Source organism: Triturus cristatus, chromosome 6 (genome assembly GCF_964204655.1).
Source record: "Triturus cristatus chromosome 6, aTriCri1.1, whole genome shotgun sequence".
NCBI classification, from domain to species: domain Eukaryota; kingdom Metazoa; phylum Chordata; class Amphibia; order Caudata; family Salamandridae; genus Triturus; species Triturus cristatus.
Genome location: NC_140589.1, coordinates 344,250,328 through 344,274,393, shown reverse-complemented (window position 1 = coordinate 344,274,393; position 24,066 = coordinate 344,250,328). Strand labels below are relative to the sequence as shown.

General features: G+C 47.6%; 1 protein-coding gene across 2 annotated transcripts in view; it reads right to left on the bottom strand.

The window, feature by feature from the left end:
* ITGB1BP1 (integrin subunit beta 1 binding protein 1) overlaps positions 1-24,066 on the bottom strand; it is a 192,341-nt gene that overhangs the window by 153,684 nt on the left and 14,591 nt on the right. For both annotated transcript variants that reach the window (XM_085610729.1, XM_085610728.1), the window contains exons 2-3: positions 12,780-12,879; positions 4,107-4,185 (exon numbers count right to left, since the gene is read on the bottom strand). In XM_085610729.1, coding sequence (XP_085466855.1) covers positions 4,107-4,185; positions 12,780-12,851 — 151 coding nt within the window. In that variant the 5' untranslated portion in view covers positions 12,852-12,879. The remainder of the gene's footprint in view (positions 1-4,106; positions 4,186-12,779; positions 12,880-24,066) is intronic.

Here is a 24,066-nt window from a genome sequence, read left to right as displayed (position 1 = left end):
AGAACAAGGGGGAGTAACCTCACTGGAGCACTTTACACCACTCACTAATGAGCTGTTTATTAAATGTGCACAGAATGTGAGGTCAGGGTCTCCATTAGACCCCATACCTAACAGGATCTGGAAAGATCATGCTTCGGCTTTGTTCCCACGACTTTGGCAGATATGCTGTCAATCCCTGAATGAAGGGATGGTGCCTGAAACATGGAAGCTGGCAGTGGTTACTCCACTATTAAAAAAACCATCTCTGGATCCAGGAGACCCTACTAGCTTTAGGCCCATTTCCCTGCTACCTTTTCCTATTAAAATCCTTGAAAAGGTAGTGAGTAGCTCTCTTTCTGGGTATCTGGAGGAGTTCCATCTCTTGGATAAGAGCCAGTTTGGCTTTAGGCCAAGTCATGGAACGGAGACAGCCCTGGTCACGGTGCTGGACAACCTCCGGATGCGGGCTGACAGAGGCCTCTCATCGGTAATGGTCCTCTTAGACATGTCAGCCGCATTTGATACGGTAAACCACCGAATCCTGCTGAATAGACTGGAGCATTTGGGAGTTAAGGGATGTGCCTTGAGATGGATACGATCTTATCTCACAGGGAGACACCAATTGGTTTCCCTGCCCCCTTTTACTTCCAGCAAGACCTTGGTGGAACATGGGGTTCCCCAGGGATCGGCCATCAGCCCCATTCTTTTTAATATCTATCTGCAGCCACTAATTCCTATCATCAAGGCGCATGGGGTTGATATTGTCAATTACGCGGACGACACCCAATTGGTGTTCTCACTAGAGGGAAAGGATGCTATAAATATGGATGAATTCCAGAAATGTATGAGTCAGACCTCGGACTGGCTCAGGGCTAACTCCCTGCAATTCAACGGAGGCAAGACTGAGGTGATCTACTGTTCCCCAGCGAGAGTAAGGGATATGCGTTTTGACTTTAGACTGGCCCCAGATATGGATCCCATTGTCCCTGCGACTTCGGTGCGGAATTTGGGAGTCATGTTCGATAATGATCTGCAAATGACTTCGCAAGTCAAAAAAACTGTGGGGGTTTGCTTTGCCCTTATGAAAGCTCTACGGCAGATTCTTCCCTTCCTGCCGATGGAAAAAAGACCTTTGGTAGTTCGCAGTATTATCCTGAGTAGGCTGGACTACTGCAGCTCTCTGTATTTAGGAGCACCTCTTTACATCTTTCAGAGATTGCAGAGGGTCCAGTCTATGGCAGCCAAATTGGCGCTGACCAGGAAACGTGACTCTTCATCCACGCTGGCGCTTCAAGAGCTTCATTGGCTTCCTATGAGGGAAAGGGTCAAATTTAAATCCCTGTGCATTGTCTATAAAGCGGCACATGGCCTTGGCCCTTTTTCCTTACAGGAGAAGATCTCCTGGTACAAACCTCAAAGGACTCTCCGTTCCTCGAACGCTTTTTTGTTAAACACTGTCAGGATTAAGAAGGCCAGAATGGGAGGTAGGCCTTTTAGCACTGTGGGCCCACGTTACTGGAATGAACTCCCGTTGAATATCAGACAGGCTAACTCTCTGATGGAGTTTAGGCGAAATCTGAAAACCTGGCTCTTCCCTAGAGAGGGGTCTATGGCCTCGTTACTTCCCTAGTTCTGGTTTGGCTTCCGCTCATTTATCTCTCCCCTCCTACCTGTCTCTGCTGATGCACTTCTTGTTGGTTTTCAAGGTTCTATTCCATCACAGTCTATGCGCCAAGATACCCGGTGGGTGATAGTTGCGCGATATAAAAACTAAATACAAATACAAATATACCAGGCTAAGGCAACCATAACAAGGGTGAAACCGGTCCTAGGTTGCTTGTGTTCTGGTTCAGGGAGGACCTGGCCTGGCAGTTCGGGCCGGACTGTTCCCATGAGGAACAGGGTCAAGACTGATTTGCATATGGCTGGGTCCAAACTGAGGTGGCATGCTGCGTGAAAAACTATGGATTGGGATGCGTCCCGAGCATTTGCCAATGGCTGAGGTCAATTCAAGCATTCCATCCATCACCTTGCTTCTCCAAATTGACACCAGTACAGTTTACTCTGTAGCTCATGCCAATAAGTATACTTTTGACATCCGTGAGTATGTAAATGACAAACAGGTGAATCTGAAAATGTCCTCGATAAAGAGATCTTTATCTTTCATGCCTGCATCATTAAACTGCAGCAGCTCATGTCTGGGAATTTTCTTAAGCACAATCCCTAAAAAACAGAGTTCATCCTCACCACATCCAAGTTTAAAAATAAAATTGAGCATGCACTTCTCTATGAGCTCAAGCTGCGCAGTTGTACCACCACCCTTTAAACCACTATATTATCTTTGTATTTTACCAATAACACCATATCCTTATCATTTCTCATCAATAAATGTGCACAATTTGCCAACGTTCAAGTATTTGCTCAAGGAAAGTCAGCAAGACCCTACTCCTTCATTAAATGAAAATCTCTCTAATCCATCCTGGACTTTGGCATTCACACTGGCTGGGGTTCCACAATACTCTCACCCCAATCAAAGCTGCTCTCTCCATTGCTGGACTTTCTGCAATCAAGTAGAAATTCAGCTATATCATCCAGGTTTTGAAAGACTTAAATTGGCTACCTCTGTTTTTAAATTGCTCCTAAACTAACTTTGGATTCCTGAGCCCTCCTGCCTAATTTTGTATTCTTTCGCAGCTCTCCGTTCCTACCTATTTTGCCTCCCAAATTGTTTATGTTTTTTGTTTGAGTGTAAACAGCATTAAAATCCTTTAGGCACAAACCTACTATGGAAATGGTTCCAGAATGCCAGACAAACAAATATAAAAGGCACAAAAATGTTACAGGTCGGGATGCTTTTCCAGAATTCCTGCAAAAATGTCCTTGTTGAGATGCCTAAACCCCACTTAGCAGGGCTTGTACTACTTCATTGACACATATAACTATTTCATGCCAGGTAATCCAAAATTCTTGATGATCACCCCCTGAAATAATTTAAGAGGTTAGGATTCTTGGTAGTGGAATATCTAATAACAAATCAAAAACTCAAATAAAGCTTGCATGATGGGATAATACAGCAAACCCAGGGCCTGATTTATATCTTGGTGGACGGGTTACTCTGTAACAACTGTGACAGATATACTTTCTGCTGAAATATAAATTCCATTATATTCTATGGGATTTATATTTTGGCGGATGGGCTATCCGACACCATTGTGACGGATTAACCCGTCCTCCGAGATCCAAATCAGCCCCACAGTTACAATCATAATCTACCTTCCACCCAACTTTTACTTGCCAGGGTATAGGCACAGAAATGTGTAAATGTATACCCCTCAGGGTTATATTTCACTCTCACAGTCTTGCAATTATGCATGCAAGCCTCAGCTTGCAGCCATACTTGCACAATGCAGGCAGGACCTGTGTGCAACTATCCAATAGGGCAACAACACAGTAAGACCACAGTGTAGTAGAGTCACTTCATGTAAATGAAGAGTAATAATAACAATGTCAAGAAAGATTAGGAGACGCACATCTTTTTCAATAAGATGAATGTTGCTTAGTTTATATTTACTTATATGGTGTTCTCATGATTACTATTTTAACGTCATGCCAATGTACAGTAACTCAATTATTTTGTGCAGAAGTGAAAGGCATGCTAAAGGATGGTAGTTGTTGTAATTAGTGGGGTTCCCGTAATTTATTTTCAAAGGTAATTAATCATGGAAGCTATTATAGGGTCTGCAAGGTAAATACATTCGACAATCCGATATATGGAGGTCTTAAAATCAGACATTATTGATTTGGTGCCAGACCAATGTACATATTTGAATAGGATACAAATCTCTATCTCCTCCTATTTCATCAAAGATTAATTATGTTACATTCTAGATATTTCTATGCTGACTGACCGCTATAAGTGGGAGTTTTTGGGGTGCTTCTGATCAGCTTTACAGAGTGAAAATACGTCGCTTTAAAACACGGATCCTACTGTTCTCTCATAGAGAACAGGATGCAAAACAGGCAAAGCGTTTGCTCCACATCTCCAGTGTGCCTATTTGTTCAACTGTCTTTTAAACAAAAGGAACAACCATACATTATGACAACCAAGTTGTGGCAAAGTTACTTACCTGAACTTTTAGTGGAGTCTGTGTCTAGGCTAGCCACTGTGCTGGATCTGGAAAGGCCCCCAAGACTGGAGTCCACAGACTACATTAGAAATTGAAATACAAAATGATTCAGAATGAGAAACGATTAAGACATTTCTGTGCAGCCAAACGACATACGACTATGATCCCTAAGGATATTTCAACCAATTTAGTTTGAGAACTATTAGAATGAAATAAAAACTACAAACAGCATCATTTTGATTAACTCAATAAACCCGTTGACAAGGATGAGTGGCTCCTGATTATCCTGTGCCCTAAAAATGAATTTGTTAATCTATAAAGTTAGGTACAAGACTGAGCTAATAGCTAGTAGAGCACAAATTGAATGGTCACCAGCAGAATACCCAATTATCCTGCACAATTATTTTACATTTAAATACGGTTTGATAATTTGCATTACTCTATGAGAAAGCAAGTCAGATCAAGACAAAGAGTTGTGTTCCATTATCAAAGTTCTACATAGCAAACTGGCAACTACTGGGACAATCCAGAATAGTTTGGATAACATCTGCCAAATGTATTTTTTTTAAAATCCCACTTAATGGACATAAATGGCAGGCACAATTGTAAAGCTTTTTCTAAAATAACAAATGTCTTTAGCGATTAATTGTTTCTGGAAGAGCACCTTCCCATCTATTGCCAACAAGATGAAAAAATCAAGCATCTCCAGAGGTCACACTGAGAGTTCTGAATAAAAACCGTTATTAGGTTTGATAAAACAATAGTTTTTTGCAGTTTTGAAAGGGAAGCACATATAAAGCCAATAGGGAAGAATCTAAACCGTGGAATTAACATGACCGCATGTACGTCTGCTGGAATTCTCTAACTTCTAAGGATGATGCAAGTTGGTGGCTTGATATATGCATGGAGATTCACAAACCCTTCTGGCAGGGATTATGTTATTTCTATTAAGTGCAAGAGTCTGCATATGTTATCAAAAGGTTTGGCAGCCGCAGATAAAGCCCAACCGATCCAGGTCTATTAGGATGGGCTTAAATCCCTCAAGTTTGTTAGCAAGAATCTTCATAAAAATCTTTATACCTGTATCAGGTAACGAAGTGGGGCAGCAAGAGGCACATTTTTCTTTAGTTTTGACTTGCCTGTAATTAGAGTTAGGGACCACTGGAGGGGCCTACATCAGCGGCATTTGGGGGGTGGGGTTTACGGGGGGGAGTTCATGAGGTAGGAGGGTAGTGTTATAACGAGTTGGATTTGGGGAGAGAATCTGATTGGACAGAAAGCAGAGGCTCTCATGGGGCATGGACCGGGCATCGCTATGAGGCGATAGTTGTGTTAATTTGCTTAACTGTCTAAATATGCCGCCCGGTCCCCGGGATGTGGGCTAAATGGCTGTGTGCATTGCTAAACCGCAGGGTGTGATCGGAGATTGTACGTGGGTGCCGGTTGCCCCGATGGTTGTTTTGCTTAAAATGCTGCAATAAAAACATGTTTAAATAAGATTGACTTGCCTGTCCTGTGGATTAATATAATATCTGCTTTACTGATACTATAGATTACTTTACCTGATTTGTAGAATGAGTCGAACAGCTCAGTTGAATGATGGATCATCAGTGAGGTAAACTTTCTATAAAAGCCATTTATAAGGCCATCGGATCCTACGGTTTTGCTGCTAGATTTGTTATGACTTTTTCTACTTCCTCTATTGTAATTTCTTGTTCTAAACCATTTTCTTTGTGTTCAATGTTCTTTGTGGTCAATGGTGATGTGGGTTGGTGTATAATCTGTAAGAATTTGTTGATTTTTTGTTGTTGTGGGCACTGGCCTAGACGTAGTTTGGTATGATACTCTAAGAATGAGTTGTTTTCCTGCTTCAGTCTTAGTTAAAGACCTATCTGGATATCTAATATTGGGTATACGCAAAGTTAGCTTCCGTCCGTCTTAGCCTTGCAGTAAGACTTTAATCAGCTTTATTAGCTTCTTCATAAAACTTTTTCTTCATATACCTTTATTGTTATTCTATGGCTTTTAAACCCCACCCCCCCCAACAGAAAAATAATATGTCTTTTGTTAGTGAACACATATCCTTGGTGTTGTCTAATTTAGTGTCCCTTTCCTTTATTACTTTCTGCCTTGAACATGCCCCTAGTTTTTGCCAGCCGTGTATCTGAATCCACATTTATTGTAAAATAATCCTCTATCTGGTCCTTCATTTCTTATTCCTGGATTTTATCTTTGAGTATAGGCAGGGCCAGTGGAATCAGGCGAGTCTGCAGCCTCAGGGTTTTTTGCATAATGAGGGTAGTCGAATTTTCCACATAATTCAACATCTGCTGGAGATTTTACCTAAAACAAATAGTTTCTAGCTCAAACGAACCAAGAGTTACTAAAAAGACAGAAACAAGTGTTGCAGAGTAATGGACAGCCATTTGTAAATATTGAATGGTGACTTTTAAGTTGCTTATTGCTGTATTTGGGTGCTAATCAGGAACTAATGAGGTGAAACCTTTGCCTAGACAGTGTTAACATGTTTATATGAAAAAATAAAGTAATACTATCAAAATTGTGCCACATTATAATGCTGCATAATTTGTGTTTTGTCGCTGCATAATTTTGTCATCCCTGCTGTATAATTAGACTTCCCCTGCCAATATAAATGAGTCAAAGTTCATGCGCTCTCACATTTGCGATGGTTGCACCACACCAGGACCCATTTCATGGGTACGTGGTTGAAGATCGCAATGAGGAAAATGTTTCTCTATTTCTCTGTGTTAGTAATGTGCGAGTGCTCCAGAAATGATAGCTTTTTAAAAACCCAACCCTGAAATCCACACTTCCGCCCAGAACAAATAATGTTGACGAGTTGGAGACAGCTATCACCAACTGGCAATTAAGAGCAAGTGAGATTCATGCCCCTCTACAAAGGAAAGAGAGAGGTGTGAGGCGGCACGAGGCCTCTAAATGGTTTACCGTAGAGTTAAAATCGGTAGAGCTTAAAACCCGGAACGGAAATGGCAGGGAAGCTATTCTCCTGCAGAAAGGAAAACATATGAAATAGCTCTGATTACAAAGCTGCCATCTTGGGAGGCAAAAAAAGCCTTCTATACGAACAGAGTTCTTAGTTCTTTTGTATTTTTAAGACAGTCAAAGAACTTTCCAATCCTGACCGTGTCACACTGGCCATCCCTCCTTCCCAGGCCTTATGTGACAATCTGAATGCCTTCTTCATGAACAAAATTAAGGCTATACAGAATTCAATCACTCCTAGTTCACAGGACTGGTAATCACACCAGCAATTTACCAACTCAGCAACACACTCTACCTTTCAGACCATTACCTTAGATCGACTTGCAGAATTAAGAAGCAAGGTAAAATATGGCTCCCCCAAAGACCCCTGTCTTTCTACTATACAAAAAGACATTCTTGCACAATTCACAGATACCTTTCTCTCCCTGCTCAACCTGTACCTGGAGAAAGGTGTGGTCCCACGTGCTTTCAAGGAGGCAGTGTTAGTCCCGCTTCTAAAGAAAGTCGGAGTAGATCCTAATCAACTGAGTAATTATAGACCCACATCGCTCCTCCCATTTCCTGCAAAAGTACTTGAAGAACACGTAGCAAAACTCCTATGCACCTTCATCGAAGAGACTAAATTCTTGGACTCTCAGCAGGCAGGTTTCCGGGCATCACACTCGACTGAATCAGTTATCTTAAGCGTAGTGGATGACCTGAAGGAGGGAGCAGACAAGGGGTGCACACAGGCATTGATCCTGCTCGACCTGTCGGCTGTGTTCGACACAGTGGATCAAAGCAGGAGGGTCAAGGTATATAATTACGCAGACAATATGCAGCTGATATTCCCGATAGACAAGACGGAGGACTCTAAGGCCTTTTTCTGAAATACCATGCTATTTATTAAAGACTGGATGAGTCACAACCATCTCAAACTGACCTCTGACAAAACAGAGATAGTCATTTCAAATAACAGACTCCACCTTTGGACGCCAGGACACTGGCCGGCTACATTATTTACTCCACCTATCCCTAAGAATTCTGTCAAGAGCCTGGGCATCAAAATTGATGCCAACCTATCTATGCACAAACAGATCAGCCTGGTCACATCATCGTGCATTTATCAACTAAGGAGTTTTAAGAAAATCAAGAGATTATTTTTACTAGGGAGGCAAGTATGGTGATCATGCTGGCCATGATTATGTCCAGGCTGGATTATGCAAATGCTATCTATTTGGATATCCCGGCAAATCAAACCCGCAGACTGCAGCGGATTCAGAAACAAGCTCCTAGATTAATCTTCCAGCAACTGAGACACTGCCATACTAAGCCATTGATGAAGCAGCTTCACTGGCTTCCCGTGACTCAGCGGTTTATGTTCAAGACAGGCTGCATGATGTTCAATGCGCTCCACGATAGGGGCCCTAAATTTATTTCCACAAAGATCTCACTGTACCTTCCCAAACAGAATCTCAGATCAGCTTCAATGAATATGCTGACAGCCACTAGATTTAAGCGTAAGAGGAAGGGTGGCTCACTTTTTTTCTATACTCGGCCCCAAACTCTGGAATTCCCTACCGAATTATATCAGACTAACGCCGGACTACATTGGTTTCAGGAAAAAACTGAACACTTGGCTGTTCACCCAAGCCTACTGTTAGATTATACCCGGGACGGTTTCCAACCTCCAGTAGCGCCAAGAGATCTTTCGGTGTACGTGTGCCTAATAAATCCCCCAAACATAAACTCAGAATGCTTCTCCAGTACCCTTGACCAGGAGTAATTCTAATTTAGTGTGCATATGATTTTCTTGATTAAAGTTGAGTGCATATGAATCAAGATATTTCTACATGCAGATGTTTATGTAATATGCATTGCTATCATTACAACCCTGGCTTGGTTTGCTATCTTTAGTTGCTATAATGATATGTGTGGGGCAGAGTCTGTTATTAGTCTTGTTTTTTTTCGAGAAAAGGGTAGGTTTCTTGAAAGCAAAATATGATCAGAATTTCCCTTATATCTGCCCTCCAAATGTTGTCTTTTAGTAGACAGGTTGATACCCATACATTCCATTTTATCAGTGCTTCATTTGTAGAAGTTTGCCTATCCCTGCCCGAAGTTCTGTTATGAAGCCTATAGCCAGTGCTCATAAATGTCGGGTACCAAATACCAAGGCTCCATATTCTTAAATCCACCTCATGCCTCTTTAATCCACTAATAGACACTCCATGCCCCTTTGTCTTACTCTTGCAGGTTTCTGTTTTCTCCCTTTGCCATCTTTCCCTTCCTCTTTCTTTCCCAGTGTGTTTTATCCCTCTCTTGTGCTCAGTAAATAGCTGATGCAGAAAAATAAGTGCAAATGGGCTTCACCGGCAACCACTGGCTTAAATTAAGCACTACATATCATTATTCTAACCATTTACTACATAATGGATCCGGTCTATCTAATGATGATATAGGGTATCTGCAGGGCCACTGGAATTATGTGATTGTGCTGCTGCAGCGATTTTCACATAATTATAGCTTTGCTGCATTTGCCACATAATCCATCATCTGCTGTATTATATACAGATTTTAATTAAATGTGTTTGTTTCTAGCTAAAATGGTTCGAAGGTTACTAAAAATGCAGCAACGCATGTTACTGTGCAGTGGAAGGCCCTTTGCAAAGGTTGACTGGTCACATTTCTGTTATTTATTGCTATATTTGGGTGCTAAACTGTTACTAATGAGGTTCACACAATGCCCAGGCAGTGTTAAGAAGTGTAAAAAGTACAAAATAATGAGGTAATACTATCCAAAAAAGTGACTTATTCTACTGCATAATTTCCCTGTTTTTGCAGCATAGTTTATGCAACCTTGCTGCATAATTTGGCCATTCCCTGCTGCATAATTCCAGTGGCCCTGGGTATCTGGCCCTAAGGTAACTAACATTTATGTATGCTACTACTGTACTGACATGGTATCCCACTCTTCCCTAGCCCCTACTCCGCGACGAACATGTCTAAAAAAAAAATAGAATCAGTATCATTTATATTGGCAATTAGAACTTTTCATGTGAGGGAGACATCATATTAATGGCAAGTGTTCCATGCCCCTTGCAGTTTGCGGGTCCTACATCTTTCTCTGCATTCTGTGGCAGTTCTCCTGGCACTTAATATGCTGAAGACTCTTCTGGCAGCAATAAGTGTACACTTTACACCCCCTTTAATTTTTCTACTGTTTCTACATGCTTCCCTGCTTTGATTATTAGGTTGATTTTCCTCACCTACTCTTTCCTGCTTGGCTGTAGGCGTGATGTTCCAGAATCATTAGGTATTTCGCAGAAGGCCGTACTTCCTTCTTCCATCGGTCGGATTGCTTTAACTGTTCCATTTATTTAGCAGATCAACACAAAGGGGTAGGTTGTTTCCTAATTCGAAAGTGATTTCACTTAGGGCTTTTCTCCATGCTAAAGTTGTGGGGATATGTCTTGGTAGAGTTGCACAGTGCATTCACCAAACACTACTGCCTCCAGATGGTGAATTGTTTGCAATATTCTGTTTTTCATGTCAGATGAGACAACTTTAGTTAGAATGTCTGTAGAGTGCTCACCAGGATCACCTTTGTCAGGGTCCATTTTATGAGCTCTCAGTATTATGATGGCAGAGTTATGCTCCATTCACCGGATTTGTGTAAATAGGCCTAATCAGAACCTCTCTATATTCGAGCCTTCCATATGTTCTCTAACATTGCAGATTTGTATATTATATTTCTTTGATCTATCTTCCAAATCTTCTTTTCAGCTCCTCCTAATCTTTTGTAGTTGCCCACAGCGAGGGCTGCGTTTCTTTCAGGTGAGTTTAAATTTGCGCAATTGATTCTTCATTGGCAGTCAACCTGGTTTCAATGGAATTAATGTCTGTTGCCAAAGTGTCTAGGGTGGATTGCATTTCCTTTTTCACAGAGACAATTTGGTCTGTAATAATATTGGTTAGCCTTTCTCAGAGAAAAGCCAGACACGAAAAAAGGACATATTGTGAGCGGTTAGGAATCCTTCTCTTTAGGTAGCATTGTTGCCTTAATTTTGTGGATTGCAGTCTAGTGGGGAGTTTTATGGGTCCAGCTTTTTTTCAGGTCTCTTTGTATTTTTGGAGTGTCTGCTCGCTTCATACGTCAACCTATGAATGGGGTGTCAAAGTTTCGTGGCATTACTATTGTCGGGTTCTCATGCATGCTATATCTCTCGAGTTGCACTTTCCGGCTGCTACTTTTCCTTTAAGTTCTGTGCACTGCTTTTAGGTTTTGCCTTGCGGTTCTCTCCCTGTCCCTGTGTGGATCGTGTGTGCTGGGTATATAGAGATTACATTTGCACTTGGGCAATTTACGCTAGGAGCCCTGTGGTGGGGCATTGTGTTAGGCCACCGTCCTTAGGAGTTCGCTTGGCCCCTTCTTGGGAGTTAGTTCCAAATTGGGTTAGTCAGCTGTGGGGTTCTTCTATCTGTAGGGGATTTGTGGCAAGCATGGGTTTGATCCAGTGCCCCTGGATATCTCTGTCAAATGGCCCCACTGCTAAGAAACCCGCTAATATAATTGCTTGTCTCACCCTCTTATTGTGAAGGTTTTATGAGGTGTTGCACTATGGGAGATCAGCATCGCTCACCTAGTTTCTCAGCGCCATTTGATGTGCCGGTCTACCAATTTGCCATATCCCTTCGAAGAATTGTCAGTAGCAGCACAGCTTGCTTCTCGATGCTAGTCATTGTCTTGTAGGCCTCCCTTTATGGTCTCGATAGTGCCAAGATTTCTGCAACATTAATTATCTTCCTCTGAGTGTGGAGAACGCGAGTTCTGCTTCAGTGTTCTTGGACCATGGGGTTAGCACCATTGATTCCCAAGGAGTGAGCACAGTTGGAAGCGCATTTAATAGGGTTTTTTTGCAGGTCAGATTGGGAGCTCTCCACTAGTTTGTCTTCATCATGCTGGCGCCTGCCACGCTCTCCTGTTTATTTATCTTTTCTGCAATGCCCTTTTCTACATACTCAAATACAATTTTGGAAACTTGTCAAAAAATATCCTACTCATCATTTCTCGGGAAGGTTAATCAACCTTAATCAAGATGAGATGACTTAGAACTTACTCAGGACCATGTTGGATTTGATAAAGTTGGGTCTGGCTGGGTTTGAGATGACTGGCTCAAATGACTGCAGAGGGGGCAAAGACTTATGATTTAAAGATAACAATCAACCTTATGTAATAGAATGTCTTTGATGCAGTGGTTTAGGACTCATTCTTGTAGACTGGAGTTTACATGTATATGCCTTCAAGTACCACTTGTCCAAATAAGTGAATGTACATAGGTGCAATGCATGGATGTCCACTTTATCCCATGCTTTCCATCAGCTATCTATTAAGATACTGTTAGATTCTATCAGAGCAGTCGTTCATAGCAGATCAAGGTAATATGAATTGATATGCAGACTAAACCATTCTGTTTCTGACAAACCGTGATGTCTCCATACCTGAATTGTTTATACCCGATTCCAGTGGTGGTTGGGTTATAAAGTCAATGTCTTCCAACCCAGTGAAAAGATACTGACTTGCAGAGAGTGAATAAGCTGTGAGTGCCTCTAAAAGAAGAGAGAGATACTCATTGAAAATCATACTGTTGTCATACACACTGGGCTCACCTTACTTTTAGTGCTGATTTCGCTGCTCTGTGAACTGCTACTGCTGTGTCTTTTCTTTCCTTTCCGGAACATTCTTTAGCATAGTGTAAGCAAGAAGTTTCTGTCAGAGGAAAAAAAATAATCTTACAATGGACTGAAGAAGAAAAATAACTTTGAACTATGCGTTTGGAAACTTGCACCTGCTGTTTTTGAGTGTGATGTGGATGGTATTTCACTCATATGTTCAAAGACTTTGTTCGAATGCAGACATAAATAGGCAAAAGTATGTCTTGCGGAATGATGCACCACTTGTGAAATAATCTCCCAATAAAAGTAAAGTTTATGTATGTTATTGAAACCAAATGTAGTTTCTTCAATCAACGCCGACATTCAACGTCTCCATTACTCACCTACAAACCTGCAAAAACAGTCACAAAATTTAGTACAATTATAGGGGAAAAAATTATGAAATAACACATTATGTATGAAATTCCAAGTTTTCCTCACATATTCATGTCTCTTACTGCAACCAAGAACTCAGGAGAACCGTTAGACAAATACCTTTATTAATTTCTGCGCATTAAGATGATTTTTATGAACCCATTAGAACACACACACACCACTGCCTGCCAAGCTTTATTGTTTGTTTCAACAAGCCACCAGTCAGTTAAATGCACTGGTTTAAGAATCTCCACACTAAACCAGTTCATTGATTCTTCTAAAACATGGCACATTGCCAGACAGAAACTTTGCTGATATCGGCCTACATACAGTCACTGAAGTAACAGGAAGGCGGCATGCTGTGTTTTACAAGTATTCTAGATATATATACTGTCTGGTCATGTAACTTCCAAAATAGGTACAAGCAGTTCTTTATTTGGCAGCATGACGCGCAGTTCTTTATTTGGCAGCATGGATATGTATACTATGTAGACTCCAAAACTACTTTTGTACTACTAATAATAACAAGCATTTACAATGCAATGGTCTCAGCATTGTTAAAGTTAGAGCTATTGGCATTGCTCATAACCCCCACCACAAATCTTCAACACAACACTTAACCAGCACTCTTAACCCCCTTTATTCTCCCGATGTAGGCAGCAGTAGAACGAAAGCACCAGCTGGCAGAGTTATATATTTATATGGCGCAAACTCGCCCAGAAGTTATTGGAGCGCTTTACATAACCCCGTATTTACATTACACATTCAGACACGGGAGATTTGGAGCGCCCCTCATGAGTGCCGGCTACGTTACACATTCAAGCACGGGGAAGGATGTGGACGCGACCCCGAGGGACGAACTCTGGCTTCCAGCACAAAAGTCGGCAGTCTAGCCGACGGACAAAGTAATGATATAGCGTGAACTCGCCCGGAAGGTATTGGAGCGCTTTACATGGCCCCGTATTTACATTACACATTCAGGCACGGGGAGATTTGGACCGCCTTACATGAGTGCCGGTTACGTTACACATTCGGGGAAGGATGTGGACGCGACCCTCAACACAACACTTAACCAGCACTCTTAACCCCCTTTATTCTCCCGATGTAGGCAGCAGTAGAACGAAAGCACCAGCTGGCAAAGTTATATATTTATATGGCGCAAACTCGCCCGGAAGTTATTGGAGCGCTTTACATAGCACCGTATTTACCTTACACATTTCGGCACGGGGAGATTTGTAGCGCTTTACATGAGCGCCGGTCACCTTACACATTCAGGCACGGGGAAGGATGTGGACGCTACCCCGAGGGACGAACTCTGGCTTCCAGCACAAAAGTCGGCAGTGTAGCCAACGGACAAAGTAATGATATAGCGTGAACTCGCCCGGAAGGTATTGGAGCGCTTTACATAGCACTGTATTTACCTTACACATTTCGGCACGGGGAGATTTGTAGTGCTTTACATGAGCGCCGTCACATTACACATTCAGGCACGGGGACGGATGTGGACGCTACCCCGAGGGACGAACTCCGGTCTCCGGCACAAAAGTCGGCAGTCTAGTCGACGGCCAAAGCAATGATATAGCGTGAACTCGACCGGAAGGTGTTGGAGCGCGCCACATAGCACCGTTTTTTCATTACACATCTCGGCACGGGGAGATTAGTAGCGCGTTACATGAGCGCCAGTTACGTCACCCATTCAGGCACGGGGAAGGATGTGGACGCGACCCCGAGGGACGAACTCTGAATTCCAGCACACGGCGAGGCAAAAAACAGGCACACAGGCAGCATCTGAATACAGAGAGGCTTACTCCCAGAAGAAAACAAGCACACCACTGCCTTTCTCCGAGGTGAAAGCAGAAATGCCTCGGAGAAAGGCAGAGGCGTTTTCGGATTCGGGGCGTGTTTTTCTCGAACAACACGCCCAGAGAAAAATCGACAAAAAACACACCCCCGAATCCGAAAAGGACGGGGCTTGTTTTGCGAGACAAACCTCTTCTCCAATGGCTGGCCAGCATTTAAGAGGCCAGCCAATGGAGAAGAGGAGAGAAGAGGGGAGGGTTCAAGCCCCTCTGCTCCAAGTCATTAAATCTCGCGAGCGAGACTGCGCAAGCGCAGCCTTCGCTAGCCGAGACCTAAAAACTGCTGCATCCTCTTGAAAGTTCATGGCCTGTAATACCTGCAATCGCTGTTCCAGTACTATGTATGGAATTCTAAACTGAGATCCAGCAATGTAAATCCGTCGTCGCTACACCTCTTCTGATCAATTCACATTAAGATGCATTCTCGGTTACAGATCACAGGGAGGTGCACAACTACCTATGCCAACCTATTGAAGAAGGCTTTCATAAAAGAAAACATTTGAAAATGCAGTTTGCTTCACATGCACTATAAACTGTTTAGAAAATATGCATGTCCAATAAAGAAACTATATTCTCTCTCCGAAAATGAAGTGTACTTTTGCCTCAAGATTTAATTTAAGCCTGGGTGTAGACATCGTACCATTCTGGATTTCCTATTTATTTATTTTTTACTCAAAATAAAAAATAAAAAATTCCTCTTGGTTCTGAAATGCATTTCTCCTTCTCTCTGTACTCTTTCATGGGAGTCCCCCTCTGCTGAAACTCCATCAGTCAGGAGACACCGGTGAACTCAAATAACATGGGGATGATAAACAACAACCATACAAGGGTGGGGTGGCTGCAGGGAGATGAAACGCACTAAGAAAGAAATACTCATATATTTGCACAGCAATTACAGAAAGATACAAATGCAGATTATGACCGTTTGTAACACCCAAACATGCGCTGGGTATGCCGTCATAAAGGCTACAGCGCCCAGCTTGGAAAGGCACACACATGACACAGGGGGTTGTTTGGCATTGCAAAACGATGGAGTCACCAAACTGCCGAGAGCATGCGATGGACGGAGGCGAGGCCATGACACACCTTATTTCACAAGCAGGTCCCTAACCTACTTACAGGAGTGACTCCTCCGGCCCGAACACGCACATCGATGTGCCAAGAGAGTGGAAAAAACAGACTCCACTACCGAAAGGAGCGCCCTGTGCACTACATTCCACCCTCGCCTGGTACGGAAGGGGCACACGCCCGAATGGTCAAACAAAGTCATTGGCATATAAATAGATCGTGCAAGGTAATGTAATTAAAGAGTAAAATTACGGGAATTAAAACCAAAAAAATAAGGAAATCCAAACGAACATCAAAGTAAAGCCATAGTTACAGCGGAAAAATAATCAACACCTTCCTAATGGCGGGTGTTCAAACAAGAGCTTCCGGTTTACACCCCTCACTGGAACAGGCATGCTTGCTTTTCCAAGTACTTAAACCGGCCTCCGCTGCCCGTCTGGTTAAGTACGCGGGCCTTACATGAAGCAGCATCGCAATGCACTTTTTCGTTCGATATTTACAAACTAACGCCAAGAACAGCAGAAATACTCATTTATTTGCACAGCGATTACAGAAAGATACAAATGTAGATTATGACCGCTTGTAACACCCAAACATGCGCTGGGTATGCCGTCATAAAGGCTACTGCGCCCAGCTTGGAAAGGCACACACATGACACAGGGGGTTGTTTGGCATTGCAAATCGATGGAGTCACCAAACTGCCGAGAGCATGCGACGGACGGAGGCGAGGCCATGACACACCTTATTTCACAAGCAGGTCCCTAACCTACTTACAGGAGTGACTCCTCCGGCCCGAACACGCACTTCGATGTGCCAAGAGAGTGGAAAAAACAGACTCCACTACCGAAAGGCCAGGAGTTGTGCTGAGGTCTAACTTCAAGGTTCTCTTGCTGCGATGGCATTCCGGAACAAGCACACCACTGCCTTTCTCCGAGGTGAAGCAGAAATGCCTCGGAGAAAGGCAGCGGCATTTTCGGATTCGGGGGCGTGTTTTCGGGGGCGTGTTTTCTTTTTCTCTCCTCTTGCCATTGGCTGGAGGAAAGAAAAACACGCCTAGCGAAAAGTAACGAAAAACACAGCCCCGAATCCGAAAAGGACGGGGCTTGTTTTGCGAGACAAGCCTCTTCTCCAATGGCTGGCCAGCATTTAAGAGGCCAGCCAATGGAGAAGAGGAGAGAAGAGGGGCGGGTTCAAGCCCCTCTTCTCCAAGTCATTAAATCTCGCGAGCGAGACTGCGCAAGCGCAGCCTTCGCTAGCCGAGACCTAAAAACAATATACAGGATAAATTCCTAATGTACTTTATAAGGATATTGCAAGTTACTGGGGAGTTCCTTCATTAAAGTTGTAAAACTCTGAGGGGACTTTGAATAGTATAGGCTACTTTATTCTTTAAAAGACATGACCACGTAGGCGTCAAGATGGCAGTCGCACTTTAAGAGTGCTCCTGGACCCCTCCGTCATCCGCCTCACATTCTGCGTTCTTTGGCAGCCATTCACCGTTCTTACCTGTCTGACCTGACTCCTGGAGCTGTTCGTTGCCCGTGTCGGCCATCTGGGGCGTCCTGCCGGTTTTCGCTTCTCTGGGACCCCTGGGCGACAAAATGGTGGTCTGCATCGCGCCTCGCTGATGGACCTGGCGCTTCGGCCGTACGGGCCCGGCTTCGTGTCGCTTCTATTCCCTGGCAGACTGTGCCCTTTTTGACCTCCGAATTTATCTTGGCGTCCACCCAGTGGTAAACCGGCCTCGTTGGCTCCCCTGCACTCCGTGGGGGTGGAGAGGCGGGGCCTGGGGCTCTGCCAGGGCGGGAGCCGGCCTCCAACTACAGGCCCTGGTCTGGCGCTCGCGGAGGTGCTCCCGGGTCCCACATTTCCCTGTTGGGGGCGGGGCGGCCGCTGGCACCCCTGACTACTACTGGCCCTCAGGCACACCTGGAGGCCGGCAGCGGAGTGGCTGCGGTCCGGCAGGAGCCTTGGTGCGGCTGCCATACCGGGCAGCGCGGAGAGAGAGCAAGGAGCAGCTGCAGACCAGGGGGGGGGGACATCGGCTATCATACTGGGTAGCAGAGCGAGGGTGTGAGCAGGGCTGGCGTCTGGCCCTCCTGGGGCCCCCTCTCTTTCCCCCCTGCGGCACCAGCATGGTCTCGGTGCCTTTGGTGCGACAGCTGCCATATCGGGCAGTGGGGTGTGGGTGTGAGCGGGGTTGGTGTTCAGCCATCCTGGGGCCCCCCCCTCCATCCTTGCGGCGGTGGCCTAGCCCCAGAGACTGTGGCCGTCCTACTCTTGCTGCCGCCTGCCTCCTTGAAACCATCGCTGGGGAGCCCACCGGCTGCACTGGCCGGGCAGCGGGCGCCCCTGACTTCCCTCATGCCGCCCTCGCCTGAAGGGGCGCCCTCCTTTTCAGATCATCGCTTGGCCATCTACCGCCCCTGGAATCGGGCGGCCTACGCTGCTCACTGGGCTGCCTCTTGCCTCTCCTGGGCTCCGTCTCAAAGATTGCGGCAGACCAAGATCCGCACCCAAGACTGCTCCGGTGAATGGGAGTGGTGGGACTGGCTGCCTGGGCCGGGAGGTCGACGCTGGGCCTTGCCGAGGGTGCCCCCTCCCGCCCCTCTGAGGTGCCATGGCGGCCTGAGACACTATACCTGGCCTTTGCCCAGCGGAGCTCTGGGGGATATTGCTGACGCCTTACCTCCAGCGGGATTGCTAATTTCTACCAGATCTGCGGGGCTCTGCCCTCCTGCCGACCTAGCCCTTGCCGCCCTGTGGAGGGGGGCTGTGGAGCGGGGCGCTTTGCCTGGGTCCGGGGCACCCCTGTGGACCCTGCTGGATCCTCGTACTGCCTGAGGCCTGGCCTGCTGCATCCGGTGCTGCTGGACCCCCACTAAGGCGCGGAGTACTGCCGGAGAGCCTCTGCTTGCTCGGCCTGGCAGTGTTGGCGCCACGGGCCTCCATCAGCGTTGCGTGTGTGGGGACGTGGGGGTCCCTTGCTGCCTTGGACTCCAGCTGATTCTGCCGACGCCGCGGCCCAGGGAGAATGCGGCCTGCTGGGGGGTGATCCCTTGTCACTCATGGGGCCCAGGTCCGTGCTGGTTGGAGGGCCTGCTGGCGGCGGCGCACTCCTACTACCCCCTTGAGACCCGGACGGGGGTCGGGGGCATGTGGGCCTACTCCTGCTGAGCCGCTTGTTGTGGAGACGGCCTTTTGTACACATTGAGGCCCACAAGATCATCGCCAGTGCTGCGGTCTGCCGCCAGTGGAGTGGCCTTCTGGATGTGGTGTTCTCCAGTCGCCTCTGGGCCCCGGAGGGACGTCGCTGGTGCCACGGGCCTCCATTGGAGTTTGTGTGAGGAAGGCCTGTCTGTGCTCCTGCTGTGCCTGCGACCGCTACTGTGGGCGCCGCCGGTCATCGTCTGCTTGAGGTGCACTCCTGTGAACCGACCTGCAGGTAAGGAGTGGGGGGTGTGGTGGTGTCTGGTCTTGGGGCGTGGGTTCGGCTGTCTACTGGGCAGCAGGTGGGGTGAGGGGGGCCCCTGGTTCGTGTGGCTCCGCTCCCCCCCACCTCTTCCCCCACTCCCTGCTCCTGGCATGCCTTCTAAGACTTCCGGGCAGTGGTGGAGATGTTGTAGACTGGTGTGCCTCTTCTCTCTTCCGCCATTCCGGGTGGCGGTGTCCCTCTGAGGGAGGTAAACGGAGGTCCGGTGGATCCCTGTAAGTTTTGGATGTAGTCACGAGACTTGAGGGACCTCCAGTCTCTTCTTTGGGCAGCCGGCATACTCCTGGGGACAACTGCCCGCATCGACCCTCCAGTCAGGGATCCACTGCCCTCCTTGGATCCCCTCGTCGGCTGTGAGTTTGCCCAGGCGGACCGCTCTGTGGCCCTGATGGTGGGGAACCAGCTTACGGCCCTTGTCCATGACTCTTGTCCTTTCTCACCCTCTGCGGGCCGCACCCCTTGTACAGTGGCTTGGGCCGTCCCGGGTCTTCGCGCCGGCAGCTCTTACCTGACGGCTCCCTAGCCCACATCTGGTGCTTTGTCAGCTTCCTACTGTGGGGGCCGGTTGGGGGTCTTCGGGGAACCCGCGCCTCCCAGGGGCCGGCCATGGGTAGAACAGACAGATCGGCGAAAGTCCCCGTCACTCAGACAAAAATGGACCACCTTACCACCCCGGACGCGGGGCCGACTGGGGGAGCAACTGGGCAGGGGGCTCCTCCGTCCGCGGACCTGGTCACCATCCTTCAGGCCATCCATGCATCCCAGACCTCCGTGGAGGGCAAAATCGCAGAAGTGAGAGTGGACATGACTCTCATCAGGCAGGACCTCCGTAACGCGAACGCCCGGATTAAAGAGACTGAGACCAGGATCTCCACTGTGGTGGACGACATACAGCAACTCAAGGGGCAGGTGGTCCGTCTTCAGTCACACACTCAGGAGTTGCATCTTCGGGCGGAGGATGCCAAAAACAGGGCCCGAAGCAACAACCTCCGCCTGGTGGGCTTCCCGGAGGGAGTGGAGCAGGGTCGCACGGTGGAATTCCTGGAGAAGTGGCTGAGGTTATGGGTCCCCGGGGATTCCCTATCCCCTTGGTTCGCGATTGAGCGGGCTCACCGGTCCCTGGCCCCCAAACCAAAGCCGGGTGCAACTCCCCGCCCCATCATAATGCGGGTTCTTAATTTTAAAGACCGAGATGCCATCCTGTCTGAAGGCCGCAAGCAGCAGCGGCTCCTCCATGAACATTGTGTTACCATGATCTTCCCCGACTACACCCGCAAGGTCCAGGGCCAGCGTCGCTCTATTGGAGAAGTCAAACAAAAGCTGAGGGCACTGAACATTTAGTATCGGCTCCTCTTTCGGCCCGCTTGCGAGTGGTGTTCGCAAACAAGACATTGTTTTTCGACAGCCCGGCGGAGGCATGGACCTGGGTAAAGGAAGAGCATCCTCTGCAGACTGGAGAGTGCGCCCAGGACCGGGGGGGAGCGGAGGGAGTACTTGGCCATCCCGCTCTCTCTGCCCAGCGGCCTCTGCGTAATCGATCCCGCAGGCGCCGCGACCGGAGACGGGCCCGCTCGGATTTCCCGCTGGGACACTCACAGCAACCAATCCTGATTGAAGAGGGAGCACGGTCTGGGAGGCGCTCTGGGTCCTCCGGCCGACTGGATGGCGGAGGAGCCTCGCCCCGGTCTCCCGTGATTGACCTACTGGACATGGACCTCTCACGTAGCCCGATGCTCCTGAAGGGCCCTGACTGAGCCGGTCTCTGCCCGCCGGGCCATGCTCCGCGGCCGGAGACAGTGCCCCGGCCCAGAACAGTTCTTAATTTCCCGATGGTTTCGTAAATATGCATCCGATCATGAGGAGGGGTCCTCCACGTTTCCCCTGTCCCAAGCGTTTTAGTTTGGTTGTTCACCCTGAGTATTTCGGTATTGTTCTAATGGGAGGTCGACAGATGCTTCTGTTCCTGAAGTGTAGGGTGGGGGTATGGGAGGGGGTTGGGAAGGTTTGTTCCTGTATGTTGTTATGTTTTTTGCCCTCGCAACAAGTGTATGCGCACACCACCGCTGACTCCCAAGCACGTATGCACACCCACGTCAATACGCACGTCCTAGACCCGGTACCACCTACCATGACTGATAACACTTCACCTAGGGCTTCCCTCCATGTGCTGTCGTGGAACGTCAATGGCCTGTTGGACCGGCACAAATGCACGGCGGTCCTAAGGTACGCGCAGCGCCTCCACATAGACATACTCATGCTCCAGGAAACACACCTTTTAGGGAACTGCTGCCCCTTTTAAGCTCGCTACGGGTACAATAGAGTATGGCACTCCGGTTTCTCCAGGGGCTCACGAGGGGTGGCCATCATCCTTAGGCGCACCCTGCCCTTCATCCTCTCCCAAGTGATTCATGATCCTCATGGCTCATATGTGACAGTTTGCGGATTGTTGGCTGGCTCTCCCCGCACTCTCATGTCTGTATATGCCCCCCCCAATGCTCGCGTCCACACTTGCACACACTGTGGCCCTGCTGAATTACGTGCTCACCGGCAACATGGTTATTGCGGGGGACTTTAATGCAGTTTTAACACCGGCCCTCGACACCACAGGTCCTCCCTCTGCTGCCCGAAAGGCAAGCGCAAAAAAGCTGCAGAACTGGTCTGAATCCCTGGGACTCTGCGATGCATGGCGCATATGGCACCCCCGCAGCACCCAATTCACACATACCTCCGCGGCCCACCACACTCATGCGCGCATTGATGCGATCTTTGTCCCTGCGCCGGAACGTTCCAAGATTCTAGACGTCCGGATTTTGTCTAGAGGCATTTCCGACCACTCTCCAATACTCAGGTGGGGAAGGAACTTAAACACTACTTCGCTACTAATGTGGGTTCTGTGGCCTTCCCGGGCACCCTATGGGAGGCAGAGAAGGCGACTATACGGGGGGTTGCTAAAGAGAAGCTTAAGAACCAGAGCCAATCACAGTTGCAGGAGATTTCTTCCAAGGAAGCGCAGGCGCTCCGTTTGGAACGGCTTTTATCCACATTAGAGGATGATGCCCAGGCCCGACAACTCGCCCACATTCGAAATGACATTCGACAACTGTCCCTGGAGGTCCTCGGTGGCTAGAGTTTATGGTTGGGGGGACAAGAATGGCACGATCCCGCACAGGCTGGCCACATACCCCAGGGCGAATCGTATTATCCCGGAGGTGGTTGATGAGGCTGGAGTGGTGCAGCGTGCCCCCGTGGCAATGGCCAACACCTTCGCTGGCTACTATCGGAAGCTGTATACAGCGCTCACCCCAGAGCTGTCCATCTCAGCTCTTCTCGACCGGGGTTGGGTGCAGCTCCCTAGGCTGGATAAGGCTGCCCAGAAAGATTTGGAATGCCCCATCTCACTAAAAGGAATAGAAGAGACGATCACCCTGGCCTCCCCGGGTAAGACCCTGGGCCCAGATGGCCTCCCTCTGGAATATTACGCGGCATACCGGGAAACCCTGGCGCCCCACCGGCCAACTTATTTCACGAGGCTGTGGAGAGAGGTTTCTTTCCACAGGAGACGGACATTGCCACCATCGTGGTTCTCCCGAAATCCCAGCCGCCATCCAGTAGATGTGCAGATTACCGTCCCATCTCCCTCCTCAACACTGAAATTAAGTTATATATCTCTATTCTGGCCCAGCGATTGAAACCCTACTTAACATTACTGGTACACCTGGACCAATGTGGGTTCATGCCTCAGCGTGGGACCCGCCACTGCCTCCGGAGGCTGCAGCTGGCTCTTGCCCACCGGCACCTGCTTACCCCATACTTAGCGCTCCTCTCCATAGTCTTTGAAAAAGCGTTTGATTCGGTGGACTGGGCGTACCTACAGGACGTGTTGGCCGAGATGGGGTTTGGGCCCCACTTCCGTTCCTTAGTTCGCGTGCTGTACGCTCACCCGAGAGCACGGGTGCTGGTTAATGGGTACTGTCAGAGGCCTTCCCCATCGCCAGGGGCACTAGGCAGGGGTGTCCTCTTCCCCGCGGGCTGATGATCATCTCCACGGATGGGAGTGGCCCAACACTGAAGCAGACAAGATCGCATTGTATGAGGACGACGTCCTGGTCTTCTTGGCGGACCCAGCCTTGTCCGGGCCACACTGCCTCCAGATCTTGCACTCTTTTGAGCAGGCCTCAGGGATGCGGCTAAATCCCGGGAAATCTGTTCTGGTCCCCCTGCATCTTTCTAGGGAGTGCTTTGATTGGCAGTCCACCATACCACTTTGGCGTCAATCCTTTAAATACCTGGGGATATGGATTACCCTCCTTCCCGAGCTGGGCTGGTCACTCAATGTGGCTCCGTTGGTCCGGAAGGCCAAGGATGATCTCCATAAATGTAAGGCGCTTCCTTTAAACCACCTGGGGAGGGTGGCTCTGTGTAAAATGATGATCCTCCCCAGATTCCT